This window comes from Triticum urartu, chromosome 7 (assembly GCF_003073215.2).
Source record: "Triticum urartu cultivar G1812 chromosome 7, Tu2.1, whole genome shotgun sequence".
Lineage (NCBI taxonomy): Eukaryota > Viridiplantae > Streptophyta > Magnoliopsida > Poales > Poaceae > Triticum > Triticum urartu.
In genome coordinates this window covers 533,132,533-533,150,754 of record NC_053028.1, presented here as the reverse complement: position 1 = coordinate 533,150,754, position 18,222 = coordinate 533,132,533, and the positions used below count along the sequence as shown (strand labels likewise).

Here is an 18,222-nt window from a genome sequence, read left to right as displayed (position 1 = left end):
ATGTAGGATGAACATGGACGTGTCACTCTTGGATGCCCGAAACCCAAGAGATAAGAGGAATGCTTGAAAGCGCAAGAACCACGTCCGAGGGGCCTACTTGAGACCATATAGTGACTTGTTGAGAAGACACACATGATCCGGCTTGGAGGAGTCCACAAAACCGGCCGGTTGCAAGCAATACACTGTTTCGTTGAGCTCACCATTAAGAAATGCATTCTTGACATCAAGTTGATGAATGGGCCAGGAATGACTGGTGGCAAGACTCAATACCACCCGAATGGTTGCTGGCTTGACCACTGGACTGAACGTCTCATCGTAGTCCACACCCTCCTATTGTGAGAAGCCACAAACGACTCACCGGGCCTTGTACCGTGCCAGAGACCCATCCGTGTTGAATTTGTGCCTGAAGATCCACTTGCCCGTCACCACATTCGCACCTGCAGGCTTAGGCACCAAAGACCAAGTGAAGTTATTCATTAATGCATTATACTCATCTAACATTGCTTGACGCCAATGGGGATCCTTAAGGGCTGATTTATACGTGGGAGGAATGGGTGAGATGGGTGAGGAGGCGTCTGCAAGAAAGAGGCGTTTTGGCATTAAGTAGCCTGTTTTAGCGCGTGTGGTCATCTTGTGGGAGTTTTCGGGTGGCTGTACCGGTATTGCATGTGGTGGAAGAGGTGGTGTGGGCGTGCAAGGCGGGGAAGAATCCGAGGCAGATTCGGTGGACCCAGGCGATTCGGCGGGCACTGGATTGGGCGAGGAGCACGAGACGGATGCGATGGGACCAGGCGTGGGGGCGCACGGGTGGGCGCGCGATCCGAGAGGGAATCGGCAGGGCGTGGCGAATCGGGCGCAGGGGCCGGTCCGCGGTGCAGGAAGGATGCGGCGGGCCCGGGCGAGGCAGGCGCACTAGCGGGCGCGTGATCCGAAGTGGATCCGCGCGAGGGGGGCGCAATGGCAGGTGTGGGGCGGCCGGTGCGGGGTGGAGCGGGCGACGTGGGTGGGGAGGGTTGGCGAGGCGCAGAATCTGGTGGAGGGCAGGGCCCAGACGTGGTAGGTGGTGGCGATCCCGATGGGAGGATGGGGTGTGGCTGATATGGTGCATGGGGATTGTTTGTGGACGTAGAGGGTGTGTGGTCTGGTGTGGGGCTGTAGGGAAAAATTGTTTCATCGAAAATAATGTGGCGAGAGAAGATCACGCGGCGTGTGGCTAGGTCAAAGGACCTGTACCCCTTGTGTTCGAGGGCATAGCCTAGAAAGATCCAGCGGGAGGAGCGTGGGGTTAGTTTGTGGGCCATTGTGGCATATTGGTTGGGAAAACAGAGGCAATCGAAGACACGAAGGTGGTCATAGGTGGGTGGAACGCCGCGGAGAAGAAGATGTGGTGTGTGTGGCGCAATGGTACGAGAGGGGCGTCGGTTTAGAAGGTAGGTGGCGGTGTGAAGGACTTCAACCCAAAATGGGGGCGTGAGGGTCGCTTGAAGGAGAAGCGTGCGCATGATATCGTTGGTGGTACGAATCATGCGTTCGGCTTTGCCATTTTGCGGGGAGGTATGGGGGCACGAGAAGCGATAGGCAATGCCGTTGGAGGAGAAGAAGGTGCGTAGGGACGAATTGATGAATTCACCGTCGTTGTCACATTGCATGCTCTTGATGATCACGTGGAATTATGTGAATGTAAAAAAGCGTTGAAGCACAGTGGAGGTGTCAGATTTGTTGCGAAGAGGAAATGTCCACGAGTAATGAGTAAAATCATCAAGCATGACAAGATAATATTGGAACCCAGAAAAGCTAACAACGGGTGATGTCCACAAGTCACAATGAATTAAATCAAAAGGAGCATATGTTTTACTAAAGGAGGATGGAAAAGGTAAACGGGGTTGGCGCCCAAGTTGGCACGCATTACATGGGGTGTGGGGAGCCTTATTACAATCATTAAGAAAGTGTTGGGCGAGTGAGGAAAAGGTGTGTGCTCCGGGATGCCCAAGGCGGCGATGCCACAAGTCCGAGGTGGTGGTGGCGAGGAGAGCGGACGCCGGCGCCGGTTTAGTGCCAACGAAGGGGTAGAGATCGCCGTGGCTAACGGAGATCATGAGAACTTGTCGAGTGCGAAGATCCTTCACAAGAAAACCACACGGGTAAAATTCAATAGAGCAAGAATTATCTTTAGTAAATTTACGAACGGATATGAGGCTAGTAATGACATTGGGGGAGACAAGAATGTTAGTGAGGCGAAAATCATGAGAGGAGAGGGTGGTAGATCCCGTGGCAGTGACAGGAAGAGAATGCCCATTACCGACAACAATGCTAGAGGGTAAATGCGAAAATGAAGAACTTGACGAGGTCAGATTACCTTGGGTGCCTGTCACGTGCGAAGATGCGCCGCTGTCGAGGTACCACTCGGGGGCCGGGGGCGTGGCGTAGCCGCCGTTGCTGAAGGCGGCGTTGAGCATGGCGAGATGGTCCCATGACGGCTGCGGTGGCTGATAGTACGGAGTAGATGGCACCGGAGACGGCGTGAAGGCGTGGTACGCCTGAGCATGGGCGCCGGGGCGGGGTCCAAGAACACCGGCGGCGTTGGGCAGGATCCAGCCAGAGCGGGGCGACGGGAGCGCCATCCCGTAGGGGGCGAAGTACCCCGTAAAGGGGGAGAAGGTAGCCGCCTGGTGACCGCGCCCAGAGTGGTCACCGCGTCCTCGGCCGCGATCGCGCCCACGGTCACCGCCGTCACCAGAGCGGTCACCGCGCCCGCGGCCAGAGGAGGGGCCCGACGGAGGGGTGGCGTCCAGGGCGCGATCAGAGAGGCGATCGCCGTGGCCGCGACCACCTGAGGGGCCAGCCGAGGAGCCAGCGCCGGAAGAGCTGCCTCCCGCCATGGCGAACGCAGAGGCGCCTTCCTCAGCCGCGCGCTGCGCCTGCGACTCCTCCGCGAGAACAACGCGGGAGAGCACGGTGTCGAAGGGGAGGCCCTGGTTACCGAGGACGATGCGGATGGTGTCGAGCTGCTTGTCGAGGCCATGAAGAAATTGGGTGGTGAGATCCACCTCGGTGACGGTACGATCAATATCGGCGAGGGCGTCGGTGAGGAGCTTCAGACGGCATGCGTACTCGAACACAGAGAGATCACCCTGTTTGAGGTTCGGTATTGGCGGTTGAGGATCATGAAGCGAGCATCGCGATTGGCGAGAAAGAAGTCTTTGATCTTGTGCCATAGGGCGTAGGTGGTGGTGGCACCGACCACATGGTCGCACATGGTGTCCGAGAGGGTGGCATAGATCCACAGGACGATGTGGGCGTCGAGCTCAAGATATTGCGCCGGAGCATTGGGAGGGGGGATGGTCGAGAAGGTAGGAGACGCCGTAGCGAACGAGAACCATCAGAAAGAAAGTTTTCCACTTATGGTAGTTGTGATCCGCGGGGTTGAGGAAAAACTTGATGTGGTTCGTGATGTGGTCGCGGAAGATAGGATGGGTCAGGGAGGAGGCCGGCGGTGGCACGGGAGAAGAGTCGGCGGTGGTGAAGAGAGGGGCAAACTGGGATGCCGTGGCAGGTGAGGAGCCGCTGAAGAGGGTTGGGGTGGTGCCGAAGACGAAGGGGGGAGTGGTGCCAGCAGGAGGCGCCGAGGAGGAGGAGAGGGAGCCCAGCGACGTGGTGGAGCTCGTGGCGGCGGCGGAGGAAGAGGAGGAGAGATCGTCCGCAGCCATGAGGAAACCCTAGCGACTGATACCAAGTTGGAAACTGTGTTATGATTTCCTTGAGTGTTTCTGGTACAATCAGTGTTTACATAGAGAGGGAGAGAAGGTCCCGGAGAGTTAGGCACGCAGGCCATGCGGGAGTGAGCTCAGATCCTACAATCTAGGATCGGTACACCGAGAGAGTACAACGTTACATAATGTACAAAATATACAACTCAACACCGAGAACCTAGTTGGTAGGCCATCACCAATATGTAACCTTCCCCTATTGGAAAAAGCAACCTTAGTTTTTATCAAACCCTTGCAGAAAGGTGAATCAAACGGTTAAGCAGTGACTTGAGACAACATCTTTGAGTGCCAATATTTGTTACACAATAACTGTATCCACACTCCATCGTCCCACCGAAGCGAGCTCGGTTATGGCTCCATCAGCAATCATGTATAAATTGAAGAGGTGAAGCGACTGTTGCACAGTGATATTACTAACCATCTTTATATATTAACATAATCAATGTACAACAGATCGGGCCACATCACCATGACATACTACACAGAAATGGTGCTGAGCAACCAACAAATAGCACTGCTCACAAAAGTGTAACCAACCAAGCGAAAAAGGAAAACAAACAATTACTAGATGACATCCGGACTCCACATCAACCGTGATGAACAGCAGGTGCAGTCGTTAGGCCACGTAGCCTAACCGAGCACGATGGATGAAATTGACTTGATCAGAAGCAGGCGTCGAGGAGGCAGCAGCAGCACAGAGCGGCGCAGCTGCAACAAGAGAAGAAGCAGACAAACATGATTAAGCATCACCATGAACAAGGCCATGCACGGGAAGGATGCATGCGCAGACAGGACTCAGAAGGGACGAACAAGACTTACCAGCCTCTCCAGAAGCCGCCGCCGTGGTGGTGTCCATGGCCGCCGCGGCTCGTGGTGGTGTCGGCGCCGGCGGCGGCAGGATACTGCTGGTCCTTCTGCGGGTAGCCGGCCGGCGGCGGCGGGGCTACGTAGGCCTGCTGCTGCTGCTGGCCCGGCGGAGGGTAGGCCGTGGCGGTGGCGCCCTGCTGGTAGCTCATGATGGAATTACTGATGTGTCTTCCTGAAGCGATCAAGAACCTAGAGGAGGATGGAGAAAAGAGGCTTTGCTGCTATGAAGATGAAGGGAATGGATAGGATTAGGAAGAGTGCATCGCCGAGCGTCTGTATTTGTAGGAGCTGCACAGACACGGTTGCTTACCCGCGTCGGTCGACTTGGGGGGGAGAAGAGAAAGCGAAAGGAGACAGCTGAACTGCCCTGCCTGCCATGCCACCGTGCCACGGACGACGCGCTCTCAGGTGTTGCGCTTGCATGCCGCCTCGGGCGTGCTCATGGTTCCGTTGGACGGCGGGGGCCTCGTGCGTGGTTGACCGCCATTGGTCCAACTGGGAGGTCCCGGCTGGTGCACCACACCAAGCAGAGAGGAGCCTAGAGCAGAAATCCAAGACGCCACGACGTCGTCTCTACTAATCACTAATCAGCGCGTGTAATTATGCCGGCGGCTCAACCGTGTTGGACTATGCGTACTCCTCCGTCGTGGCGTGCACCGATTCGTCCATCCGTGGCATCTCCTCTGCTCTGGATGCAGTTGACCCGCTACGGATCCGCTATTTGATTTGATCCAGCACACCGGCCTTCGTCGACGACGAAGGTTCGCCGCTGATAAGCACAGCCAGGAAGGAAGGAAGGAAAGACGGAACCGTCACCTGCAGCCACCGGCCCACGAGAGCGACGCCGCGCCATCGCCGCGTGGATTTCTTCCCTTTAGTTTAAGCAACAATCCGTCAACCAGTCTCCGTCTGACTGTCTCAGGCAAGACGACGCGTCTAAGAACATCTTCAACATCCACGCTAAATAGACGCCACGTCGCAAAATCGCCCGTTTTAGCGCGCGAGCAACCCGGCGGATTGCTCCAGCGGGCGCGCAATAGCCGTGCACGCGGTATAAGGAGTTGGGCGCGGGCGTGGAAGCGGTACCTCGCGCGGTGTATTTGCGGCGCCCGCTTCCGCGCGCGGCACACTCGGCGCTCGCGCTGCGCGCTCTTCTTCTCCCCCTCCAAAGCCCCGCGCGCGCCGGCGCTGGCAACCCGCACCCATGGACGCACGCACCGGCACCCCGCTCACCCCGTCCTATAGCCGCGACCCCGCCGCCGCCGCCACAAACCCTAGCCCGGATGGCGTTGGCCTCGCCGCCGCCGGAGCTCCTCCGACGAGCGGCCTCGCACGCGGCCTCTTCATGCCGCCGCGGATGACCTCGGCGGCGGGTGGCGTCGCGCCGGCGCCGGCCCGAGCCGCCGCCCCCTCCTTCTCAAAGCTCCCCAATGCGGCGCGGCTAAAGAAGAGCAAGACATCGGCGAAGAAAAACAAGGCGGCGGACGGCTCCGGCACCTCCAAGGCGAAGAGGAAGAAGCTTGCGGGGCGTGCGACGGGCGCGGCGGCTGCCGAAGCGCCGGCAAGCTCACTCGTTGAGTCGGCGGCTGGCGCGCACAACATGTTCGACGAAATGCCTCCAAGGATGATCCATCAAGTGATGACGGCAAGAGAAGCCCTACACCCAACTCGGTTTCTTACTCGAAGCCAAAGCGACCGGATGGGTGCAAGAAAGACCAAACCCAAAAGAAGAAGAAGAAAGGAGATGATGAGCTCAAACATGTTATGGAAGCTATTGTGAAGGCAAGAAAAGAAGCCAACGAGGTGAGGAAAATGGCAAGGACCCAAGATGTCGCGACCGAGGAGAGGAGGTTGGCGGCCGAGGAGAGGAGGGTGGCGGCCGAGGAGAGGAAGGTGGCTTTGGAGGAGGAAGGTGAGCAATGAGGAGCGAACTAGGTTGTTGGAATGGGAGAAGCACTTGTTCTTCTTGGACACAACTAACCTCAATGCGGTGCAAAAGGAGTATGCCAATCTTGCCCAACAAGAAGTCTTGATCCAAAAAAAAGCCATGGTTCGTGCAATGGGTGGCGGTGGCCTCGGCGCCATGGGTGCCATGGGTGGCTTCGAAGGTACCGTGGGCGGTTTAGGTGCAATGGGAGGCATGGCTGGCTTTGGAGCACCCCCCGACGCTATGGCCACGATGGGAGGCATGAGTTTTGCTTCTCTCATGGGAGGCATGGGTGCACCTCCGGCCGTCATGGGCGGAATGTCTTTCGATGAGCCTCCTCACACACATTCCTATGAAGATGCCATTGAAGATCTTGCCAACACCGTCGGAGCTTCACGTGATGCGGTGCGCGAGAGGGAGGAAGATTCATCTTCGGAGGCGGAAGAATCGTCTTCCAAAGATGAGGACGAGGACGAAGACGAGGACGAGGACGAGGACGAGGACGAGGAATGATGTGTCTTTCCTTTGTGTATTGAACTTGATTTGCATTTTGAACTTGGTTGGATGAACTTGTGGGTATGATTTTAAACTTGTGGGCATGAACTTCATCAACTTATTTGTGTAAAAATTTTATTGTGTTAAAAATATTCATCATTTTGTGTTGAAAAATGCTATATGCAATGCATCGACGGATCGCGCGCGGTGTATTTTGACGCGCTGTTGGAGCGACGCGCGCACTGCATTTTAGCGCAGCCGTTGAAGCCATCGCTGCCGGCCGCGCCAAACCAGGCGAACGGCGCACGGAAGATGCTCTAAGCAAACTGACCGGATATAAGTAGACGCTCGACGATGCTGTTTCCACTCCATCCCGTTCTGTCCAGACGTCCAGTCCTAGCCGATTCGTCTTCCTCCTCTTTGGTTCTTGATTGAGATACATTAACAGCGTCAGAACTCAGAGGAACAGAGCATTGTTTCTGCAGAGTTTTTGCTAGCCCTTCCCGCAACTCGATCATGAGCTACCAGCAGGGTAAGTGCCAATTCCTTTTTCTCTGGAGGGGCATCGATCTTTCGATCGTTGAATCCTGAGTAATCTTTTGCTTCTTCTGGTTACGCAGGCTACCCGCCGCCGGGCACCGCAGCAGCGTACCCTCCGCCGGGCCAGCAGCAGGCCTACGTCGCGCCGCCGCCGGCTACGTACCAGCAGGGCCAGCAGTACCCTCCGGCCGGCGGCGACACCACCAGCCGCGGCGGGCACGGCCACGGCGGCGATGGGTTCTTGAAAGGATGGTAATTTTTCTCCCATATTCCGAGTTCTCACTTGTCTCCGTAGCCTCATTTGTAACGACCTGATGATGATCGTCTGCTTCTTCTGTTGTCGCAGCTGCGCGGCGCTCTGCTGCTGCTGCCTCCTCGACGCCTGCTTCTGATCCACTTCGTCCGGTGTTGTTCGACCGTCATGACTCATGATCAGGCGCGGCGGCATATAGAGCTCGTCATGATCGAGTTTGAGTACTAGTCTCGGAGCACGACTTTCTTGTGTGATCGTGTGCGTTGTTTTGTTTCCATTCGTATGATTTAGATAGATAGACCTGTGAGATTGATCCGGCTAGTGGCCTCGTTGAATGCATATTCTCTTGGTGTTGTTTACCTTGTTGGCAGTAATGATCGAATTATTTGTTGGTCTTTATAGTGAAATAATCTGACAATAACTGCATTTGAACTTTACTCCGGTACACACCCACTAGAAAAGTTTACAGATTTTGATGCGGATTAAAGATAAAGATTAGAAGTTACCGATTTAATAAAAAAGGGTAATACAGTCTTTTGTATTCAAACCAAACTATTCAATAAGTTTGATCCACAGGCTAATATGGCGATAGCCTTTTTAAGTAACTTCAAGAATCATGTAGACTTCTAAAGCGGGGAGGGAGGGTTGTACGTAAGCAAAACTCGATCGGGATTACATGAAATTACTCTCGCGGCAACAAGGATACTAATGTTTAGCCCCTGTGGTCCCCATAGCATGGCCTCCCTCTTTTCTTGGTATTCATGGTGCTCGGCATTGACGATCCATTTCCAAAAACCTGGTCATTACTCTCGCACCAAATCTCCCACAATGTAAGCATTATAAGAGAAGCTAACCCTTTTCTAGTGTCGCCGTTTCATTTATAACGGAGTGCCACCAATCTTGTACCACGTTGAAGTTGCTCCATTCGTCAATGTTGACATGTTGAAGCCCGAGCCATCTATGAATATCAAGGAAAATGCGTCTTGCGTATCTACACTTGAATAGGAGATGGGCCGCGGTCTCTAGTTCTCTCTTGCATAACTGGCATAACCCATAATTTGGCCATCCTCTCTGTTGAAGCCAGTCCGCAGTCCATAGACAATCTTCAATGACAAGCCAAGCAAAATTAACTTATGTTTTGATGGGGCCCAAATTTCTGAGAAGCCGGCTTCAGGAGAGGGGCGCCAGCGTTATTGTTCTAAGGTTGCGCCAGGTAAGCCCAAGGGGTGGCGTGGTCGCCGGAAGCTGTGTTTTTTTCCAAACAATGATATCCGTGGTATCTCCATTTAGAATGACATACTACAACTCCGACCGAAGATCCATGAACTCAATGATGTGCTGCACCATGATGCCTGAAGTTGTATTAATGTGATCAATCCAAAATCCTTGATCCAAAGCTTTCGCCACCGATTTGCTCTTGCCTTTGGAGATGGCAAAGATGGATGGAGCAATGTGCTTTGGCTTGCGCCCTTGCAGCCAAGGCGAATGCATGCGTCTTGCCATCTCCAATGGTGATCGATGTTAAGTCATAGAAGAGGTTCATACCCGTCTAAATCGAAAGAGTGGCCAATCCCCACGCACGACCGCTCCGGATTTCTCTATGCATGCCACGACCATCATAGCCGCAACACCCTCACAAAATTTTCCATGTATAAATGCCCAACCCTCCCATTGTCGCGGGCCTACAGAAATGGTCCATTTGAATTTGCATTTACCGCTCGTGACCTTGTCCGGGCCTGCCCAAAAAAAGTCTCGCTAAAGCTTGATAATCGAGGACGACATTGACCCTTTTGAGATGATCAAGGACGTGAGGTGGTATTATGCCTGTGAAGTCATGACCGATCTTATCCATGTGCTTCTTTTGGCCATATTGATTAATTTGCCTTGGCCAGCTGAATATCATCCAGGTCAACGTATGTACATCTGATAGGTGCTACCAAGCTCTTTTCCACATTTGTGACCAGTCCCGTGACATCCCCGAATCTTTGCAAAATGGAAGTACGCATGTCCACGTCCTCCTTTAAGGGGGATATGCCCCCCTCCCTCTCGACCTCTGTAAATCTCCATGTATCATTTTTGTTAGAAGGGAGAAAGGGATTTGATGGAATAGTTGTTGTATTGATTGAGCCTCGTAGGCCTATACGAGTATAATGATCTATTTGGAGTACAAGACAAGTCAGAACAAATCCTAGTCTATCTCGTCTTTCCTAATAATCACGATACTCAATATCCCCCCGCAGTCATAACGGTAGCGACGCAGACGGTGAGACTGGAGAAGAATTCGAAGGCAAGCCGGCGGACACACACCCCCACAGTCGTAACGGTCGATGCATCGCGGAGTCGTGGCTGAAGTGAAAACCGACGAGGTTGCTCAAGCAAGGCGGTAGCCCTTTGTGTCGTTGTCGAGGTAGTCGAGAGAGTGGGTGGTGGAGCCGTGGTCGAGGTAGCTGTGCGAAGAATGTTGTGGTCGATGTCAGGTCGGGGTGGCCGCTGTCGAGGAAGTCGTTGTGGAGCCGCGGAAGAAGAGCAGCGGTGGCCAAGGAGGCGGCGGCAATGGCAGCTAGAGAAGGAGTGCGGTGGCGGTACTCGAAGTAGGCGATAATGAACCCGACAGCGTGACGAAGACCGGCACGGACGGTGACGTTCCCGCGCCAAGGAAGGCGACGCGGCTCATATCACATGGAAGTCAACGCGTGTGGACGGCGGTGGACCGCGGGCCGCAGCGTTACGGCCTGAAGGGGCGACGCAATGACGGCGGGCAGGTCGGGGCGACGGTGAAGAAGACCTCAGGGCGGTTGCAGGGATCGCGTGCCACGCTCGCTACGGCCTGAAGGGGCGACGCGGCGGCAGCGCGAGGGTCATGCAGCCTCGAGGGCGGTCTGGAGCGGACGGCCTCGATGCGGCGGTAGACCACGGGCCGCAACACTACAGCCTGAAGAGGCGACACAGCGGCAACGCGCGAGGTGATGCAACCACGAAAACGGCCTCAGGACAACAGCGGGGATCACGTGCCGCGGCACTACGGCCCGAAGGGGCGACACAACGGCGGCGCGGATTGATGCAGCCATGAAGAGAACCACGAGGCGGCAATGCTGCGGTCCGAAGGAACGACACAGCTGCAGCCTATTGCTCATTGCTCGATCAGTGAAAAGGCGTGTAAACTTAATATTGATCTTCACTGAATCCTGCGAAAACGTGCATCGGATTATCAGCCCGGACGTGTTGCGTCGGACGACGGGACGTACAACAGTCCACATGGGATGCAAACATGGGCAGCCACCATGCACATCATGCATGGACGTGACATGCATCAATGGGCAGCCAGCAGCACGCCTGCGCGGCCGTACCGGCATACACGATGCGCGTGCGTATGGCCCGAGGCCGCGTGTGGCAACTGATTTTGTCGGGGAGCTGATGAAGATGTTGATGAAGTAGACACGCGTTGTTGATGATGAACGGCGGCAGGGGGAAAAGATTCTATAGGGCAGCCGATCAACACAATCGGCGGACGAACCCTAGGTACAGGTGATGCGGCCCCCGGCGGCGGTCATAGAGGCCGACCACCCCGGGGGCGGCGCGTGAGGCGGAAGCGACGGACGGCGGCTAGGGTTTGGATCGGTTAGGCTGATACCATGTTAGAATGATTTGGTGGAATAGTTGGCGGCTAGGGTTCTATCATTTTTCTTTTTCTTTTTTTTAGAAAAACTAGTGCATCAATTTTATTTCTATGAGAATCTTGCTCAATTCTCTTAGGTTGGCCTTCAGGATACAAAGGTTTCTGAGTCATTCTACCAGTTCTAGTAGCCACTTTAACAGCATAATCATTTTTTTACTATTCATCTCATTGAGCAATTCCTTTTGAGTTTTAAGTACTTGTTCTACTTGAGTGGTAACTATAGAAGCATGTTTGCTAACAAATTTAAGTTCACCTCTAATATTAGCCATATAATCATCCAAGTATTTAATCATATCAGCATCTTATTTTAATTGTCTACCAAAATAAGCATTGAAGTCTTCTTGTTTAAACACAAAATTATCAAACTCATCCAAGCATTGACTAGCAATTTTAGTAGGGGGATTTCAGCTTTATCATATCTATAGAGAGAATTTATCTTTACTACCTGTGTCGGGTTATCGAGGTCTGGAGGTTCTTCAATAAATAAAGGATTAAGATCATATGTTTCTTCAATAGACGGTAAATTAGGATCATGTATTTTTTCAATAGGAGGTAAATTCTTAACATCTTCAGTTTTAATACATTTTTCTTTCATATATTTCTTTGCCTCTTGCATATCTTCGGAACTGAGAAATAGAACACCTCTCTTCTTCGGAGTTGGTTTAGGAATAGGATCATTAATCGGAGCAGGAGCTGGCTCAGGAGGTGCTCAATTATCTTCATTCGTCAACATATTATTTAATAAGATTTCGGCTTCATCCGGTGTTCTTTTCCTGAAAAGAGAACCAGCACAACTATCCAGGTAATCTCTGGAAGCATCGGTTAGTCCATTGTAAAAGATATCAAGTATTTCATTTTTCTTAAGAGGATGATCAGGCAAAGCATTAAGTAACTTGAGAAGGCTCCGCCAAGCTTGTGGGAGATTCTCTTCTTTAATTTGCAAAAGGTTGTATATTTTCTTTAAAGCAGTTTGTTTCTTATGAGCAGGGAAATATTTAGCAGAGAAATAATAGATCATATCCTGGAGACTACGCACACAATCAGGATCAAGAGAATTAAACTATATCTTAGCATCACCCTTTAATGAGAACGGAAATATTTTAAGAATATAAAAATAGCGAGATCTCTCATCATTAGTGAACAGGATGGCTATATCATTTAATTTAGTAAGATGTGCCACAACAGTTTCAGATTCATAGCCATGAAAAGGATCTGATTCAACCAAAGTAATTATATCAGGATCAACAGAGAATTCATAATCCTTATCAGCAACACAGATAGGTGAAGTAGCAAAAGTAGGGTCAGGTCTCTGTTGGAAATATGCCCTAGAGGCAATAATAAAAGGATTATTATTGTATTTCCTTGTTCATGATAATTTTCTTTTATTCATGCTATAGTTGTGTTATTCGGAAATCGTAATACATGTGTGAATACATAGACACCAACATGTCCCTAGTAAGCCTCTAGTTGACTAGCTCGTTGATCAACAGATAGTCGTGGTTTCCTGACTATGGACATTGAATGTCATTGATAACGAGATCACATCATTAGGAGAATGATGTGATGGACAAGACCCAATCCTAAACATAGCACAAGATCGTATAGTTCGTTTGCTAGAGTTTTTCCAATGTCAGGTATCTTTTCCTTAGACCATGAGATCGTGTAACTCCCGGATACCGTAGGAGTGCTTTGGGTGTACCAAACGTCACAACGTAACTGGGTGACTATAAAGGTATACTATGGGTATCTCCGAAAGTGTCTGTTGGGTTGACACGGATCAAGACTGGGATTTGTCACTCCGTATGACGGAGAGGTATCTCTGGGCCCACTCGGTAATGCATCATCACAATGAGCTCAAAGTGACCAAGTGTCTGGTCACGGGATCATGCATTATGGTACGAGTAAAGTGACTTGCCGGTAACGAGATTGAACGAGGTATTGGGATACCGACGATCGAATCTCGGACAAGTAACGTACCGATTGATAAAGGGAATTGTATACGGGGTTGCTTGAATCCTCGACATCGTGGTTCATCCGATGAGATCATCGAGGAGCATGTGGGAGCCAACATGGGTATCCAGATCCCGCTGTTGGTTATTGACCGGAGAGCCATTTCGGTCATGTCTACATGTCTCCCGAACCCGTAGGGTCTACACACTTAAGGTTCGGTGACGCTAGGGTTGTAGAGATATAATATGCAGTAACCCGAAAGTTGTTTGGAGTCCCGGATGAGATCCCGGACGTCACGAGGAGTACCGGAATGGTCCGGAGGTGAAGAATTATATATAGAAAGTGCAGTTTCGGCCATCGGGAGAGTTTCGGGGGTCACCGATATTGTACCGGGACCACCGGAAGGGTCCCGGGGGTCCACCGGGTGGGGCCACCCATCCTAGAGGGCCCCATGGGCCAAAGTGGGGAGGGGAACCAGCCCATAGTGGGCTGGTGCGCCCCCCTTGGCCCACCCCATGCGCCTAGGGTTGGAAACCCTAGGGTGGGGGGGCGCCCCACCTGGCTTGGGGGGCACTCCACCCCTTGGCCGCCCCCCCTAGGAGATCCCATCTCCTAGGGCCGGCGCACCCCCTAGGGGGCCTATATAAAGGGAGGAGGGAGGGGGCAGCCGTACCCTTGAGTCTTGGCGCCTCCCTCTCCCCTACTACACCTCTCCCTCTCGTAGTATAACGGCGAAGCCCTGCTGCGGTGACCCCTGCATCCACCACCACGCCGTCGTGCTGCTGGATCTTCATCAACCTCTCCTCCCCCCTTGCTGGATCAAGAAGGAGGAGATGTCACGCTGACCATATGTGTGTTGAACACGGAGGTGTCGTCCGTTCGGCGCTAGGATCTCTGGTGATTTGGATCACGTCGAGTACGACTTCCTCATCCCCGTTTTTTGAACGCTTCCGCGCGTGATCTACAAAGGTAAGTAGATGCAATCCGATCACTCGTTGCTAGATGAACTCATAGATGGATCTTGGTGAAACCGTAGGAAAATTTTTGTTTTCTGCAACGTTCCCCAACAGTGGCATCATGAGCTAGGTCTATGCGTAGTTCTTTTTGCACGAGTAAAACACAATTTGTTGTGGGCGTAGATGTTGTCAACTTTCTTGCCGCTACTAGTCTTATTTTGCTTCAACGGTATTGTGGGATGAAGCGGCCCGGACCAACCTTACACGTACGCTTACGTGAGACCGGTTCCACCGACTAACATGCACTAGTTGCATAAGGTGGTTGGCGGGTGTCTGTCTCTCCCACTTTAGTTGGAGCGGATTCGATGAAAAGGGTCCTTATGAAGGGTAAATAGAAGTTGACATATCACGTTGTGGCTTTCACGTAGGTAAGAAAACGTTCTTGCTAGAACCCTATTTCAGCCACGTAAAACTTGCAACAACAATCAGAGGACGTCTAACTTGTTTTTGCAGCAAGTGCTTTGTGATATGATATGGCCAAAGTTATGATGAATGATGAATGATATATATGTGATGTATGAGATGTTCATGCTATTGTAATAGGAATCACGACTTGCATGTCGATGAGTATGACAACCGGCAGGAGCCATAGGAGTTGTCTTTATTTTTTGTATGACCTGCGTGTCATTGAGAAACGCCATGTAAATTACTTTACTTTATTGCTAAACGCGTTAGCCATAGTAGTATAAGTAATAGTTGGCAAGCAACTTCATGGAGACACGATGATGGAGATCATGATGATGGAGATCATGGTGTCAAGCCGGTGACAAGATGATCATGGAGCCCCAAGATGGAGATCAAAGGAGCTATGTGATATTGGCCATATCATGTCACTATTATTATTTGATTGCATGTGATGTTTATCATGTTTTGCATCTTCTTTACTTAGAACGACGGTAGTAAATAAGATGATCCCTCATAATAATTTCAAGAAAGTGTTCCCCCTAACTGTGCACCATTGCGACAGTTCGTTGTTTCGAAGCACCACGTGATGATCGGGTGTGATAGATTCTAACTTTCACATACAACGGGTGTAAGACAGATTTACACATGCAAACACTTAGGTTGACTTGACGAGCCTAGCATGTACAGACATGGCCTCGGAACACAGAAGATCGAAAGGTCGAGCATGAGTCGTATAGAAGATACGATCAACATGAAGATGTTCACCGATGTTGACTAGTCCGTCTCACGTGATGATCGGACACGGCCTAGTTAACTCGGATCATGTTATACTTAGATGACTGGAGGGATGTCTATCTAAGTGGGAGTTCATTGAATAATTTGATTAGATGAACTTAATTATCATGAACTTAGTCTAAAATCTTTACAACATGTATTGTAGATCAAATGGCCAACATTGTCCTCAACTTCAACGCGTTCCTAGAGAAAACCAAGCTGAAAGACGATGGCAGCAACTATACAGACTGGATCCGGAACCTGAGGATCATCCTCATAGCTGCCAAGAAAGATTATGTCCTACAAGCACCGCTAGGTGAAGCACCTATTCTCCCTGCAGAACAAGACGTTATGAACGCTTGACAGACACGTACCGATGATTACTCCCTTGTTCAGTGCGGCATGCTCTACAGCTTAGAACCGGGGCTCCAAAAGCGTTTTGAGAGACACGGAGCATATAAGATGTTCGAAGAGCTGAAAATGGTTTTTCAAGCTCATGCCCGGGTCAAGAGATATGAAGTCTCCGACAAGTTCTTCAGCTGTAAGATGGAGGAAAATAGTTCTGTCAGTGAGCACATACTCACTATGTCAGGGTTACATAACCGCTTGACTCAGCTGGGAGTTAATCTCCCGGATGACGCGGTCATTGACAGAATCCTGCAGTCGCTTCCACGGAGCTACAAGAGCTTTGTGATGAACTTCAATATGCAGGGGATGGAAAAGACCATTCCTGAAGTATTTGCAATGCTGAAATCAGCAGACGTAGAAGTCAAAAAGGAACATCAAGTGTTGATGGTGAATAAAACCACTAAGTTCAAGAAAGGCAAGGGTAAGAAGAACTTCAAGAAGGACGGCAAGGGAGTTGCCGCGCCCGGTAAGCAAGCTGCCGGGAAGAAGTCAAAGAATGGACCCAAGCCCGAGACTGAGTGTTTTTATTGCAAGGGAAGTGGTCACTGGAAGCAGGAGCTGCGGAATAAGCGGAGACTAGCGAAGGACGAGGTGACGATGCGCGCCGGGAATGGTTCCAAGGTCGATGTGATCGCCGTCGGCACGCTACCTCTACATTTACCTACGGGATTAGTTTTGAACCTCAAGAATTGTTATTTAGTGCCAAGTTTGAGCATGAACATTGTATCAGGATCTCGTTTAATACGAGATGGCTACTCATTTAAATCCGAGAATAATGGTTGTTCTATTTATATGAGAGATATGTTTTATGGTCATGCTCCGATGGTGAATGGTTTATTCTTAATGAATCTCGAGCGTAATGCTACACATATTCATAGTGTGAGTACCAAAAGATGTAAGGTTGATAATGATAGTCCCACATACTTGTGGCACTGCCGCCTTGGTCACATAGGTGTCAAACGCGTGAAGAAGCTCCATGCAGATGGACTTTTAAAGTCTCTTGATTACGAATCATTTGACACATGCGAACCATGCCTCATGGGTAAAATGACCAAGACTCCGTTCTCAGGAACAATGGAGCGAGCAACCAACTTATTGGAAATCATACATACTGATGTGTGCGGTCCCATGAGTGTTGAGGCTCGCAGTGGTTATCGTTATGTTCTCACCCTCACTGATGACTTGAGTAGATATGGGTATGTCTACTTAATGAAACACAAGTCTGAGACCTTTGAAAGGTTCAAGGAATTTCAGAGTGAGGTTGAGAATCAACGTGACAGGAAAATCAAGTTCCTGCGATCAGATCGTGGAGGAAAATACTTGAGTCACGAATTTGGCACACACTTAAGAAAATGTGGAATAGTTTCACAACTCACGCCGCCTGGAACACCTCAGCGTAATGGTGTGTCCGAACGTCGTAATCGCACTCTATTAGATATGGTGCGATCTATGATGTCTCTTACCGATTTACCGCTATCTTTTTGGGGATATGCTTTAGAGACTGCCGCATTCACTTTAAATAGGGCTCCGTCGAAATCCGTTGAGATGACACCATATGAATTATGGTTTGGGAAGAAACCTAAGATGTCGTTTCTAAAAGTTTGGGGATGCGATGCTTATGTCAAGAAACTACAACCTGAAAAGCTCGAACCCAAGTCGGAAAATGCGTCTTCATAGGATACCCTAAAGAAACTATTGGGTACATTTTCTACCTCAGATCCGAAGGCAAGATCTTTGTTGCCAAGAATGGATCCTTTCTAGAGAAGGAGTTTCTCTCGAAAGAAGTAAGTGGGAGGAAAGTAGAACTTGATGAAGTATTACCTCTTGAACCGGAAAATGGCGCAACTCAAGAAAATGTTCCTGAGGTGCCTGCACCAACTAGAGAGGAAGTTAATGATGATGATCAAGATACTTCTGATCAAGCTCCTACTGAAATTCGAAGGTCCACAAGGACACGTTCCGCACCAGAGTGGTACGGCAACCCTGTCTTGGAAATCATGTTGTTAGACAACGGTGAACCTTCGAACTATGAAGAAGCGATGGCGGGCCCAGATTCCGACAAATGGCTGGAAGCCATGAAATCCGAGATAGGATCCATGTATGAAAACAAAGTATGGACTTTGACTGACTTGCCCGTAGAGCGG

The 18,222-nt window shown here is 50.9% G+C and overlaps 2 protein-coding genes across 3 annotated transcripts; one reads left to right on the top strand and one right to left on the bottom strand.

The window, feature by feature from the left end:
* Positions 1-4,175: 4,175 nt before the first annotated feature.
* LOC125524605 (cysteine-rich and transmembrane domain-containing protein B-like) lies at positions 4,176-5,121 on the bottom strand. 2 transcript variants are annotated; one of them, XM_048689646.1, is made up of 3 exons: positions 4,945-5,121; positions 4,587-4,855; positions 4,176-4,475 (listed from the first exon to the last, which is right to left on the bottom strand). In XM_048689646.1, the coding sequence occupies exons 2-3, from the start codon at positions 4,781-4,783 to the stop codon at positions 4,430-4,432; spliced, it is 243 nt and encodes an 80-aa protein (XP_048545603.1). In that variant the 5' UTR covers positions 4,784-4,855; positions 4,945-5,121; the 3' UTR covers positions 4,176-4,429. The 2 variants fall into 2 exon arrangements, with proteins under 2 accessions (XP_048545603.1, XP_048545602.1); XM_048689645.1 differs by lacking the exon at positions 4,945-5,121 and having other exon boundaries at positions 4,587-4,899.
* Positions 5,122-7,371: 2,250 nt separating this feature from the next.
* LOC125521927 (protein CYSTEINE-RICH TRANSMEMBRANE MODULE 13-like) lies at positions 7,372-8,286 on the top strand. Its single transcript, XM_048686990.1, has 3 exons — positions 7,372-7,588; positions 7,677-7,848; positions 7,943-8,286. The coding sequence occupies exons 1-3, from the start codon at positions 7,573-7,575 to the stop codon at positions 7,986-7,988; spliced, it is 234 nt and encodes a 77-aa protein (XP_048542947.1). The 5' UTR covers positions 7,372-7,572; the 3' UTR covers positions 7,989-8,286.
* The last annotated feature ends 9,936 nt before the right edge of the window (positions 8,287-18,222 follow it).

What these genes read in the sequence shown, in the direction of transcription:
- LOC125524605 (XM_048689646.1), bottom strand. Translation starts at nt 4,783, where the DNA reads ATGAGCTACCAGCAGGGCGCCACCGCCACGGCCTACCCTCCGCCGGGC. An exon ending in GGCGGCTTCTGGAGAGGCTG is followed by an intron (nt 4,476 to 4,586) that starts GTAAGTCTTGTT and finishes CTCTTGTTGCAG; the next exon opens with CTGCGCCGCTCTGTGCTGCT.
- LOC125521927 (XM_048686990.1), top strand. An exon ending in GATGGGTTCTTGAAAGGATG is followed by an intron (nt 7,849 to 7,942) that starts GTAATTTTTCTC and finishes CTGTTGTCGCAG; the next exon opens with CTGCGCGGCGCTCTGCTGCT.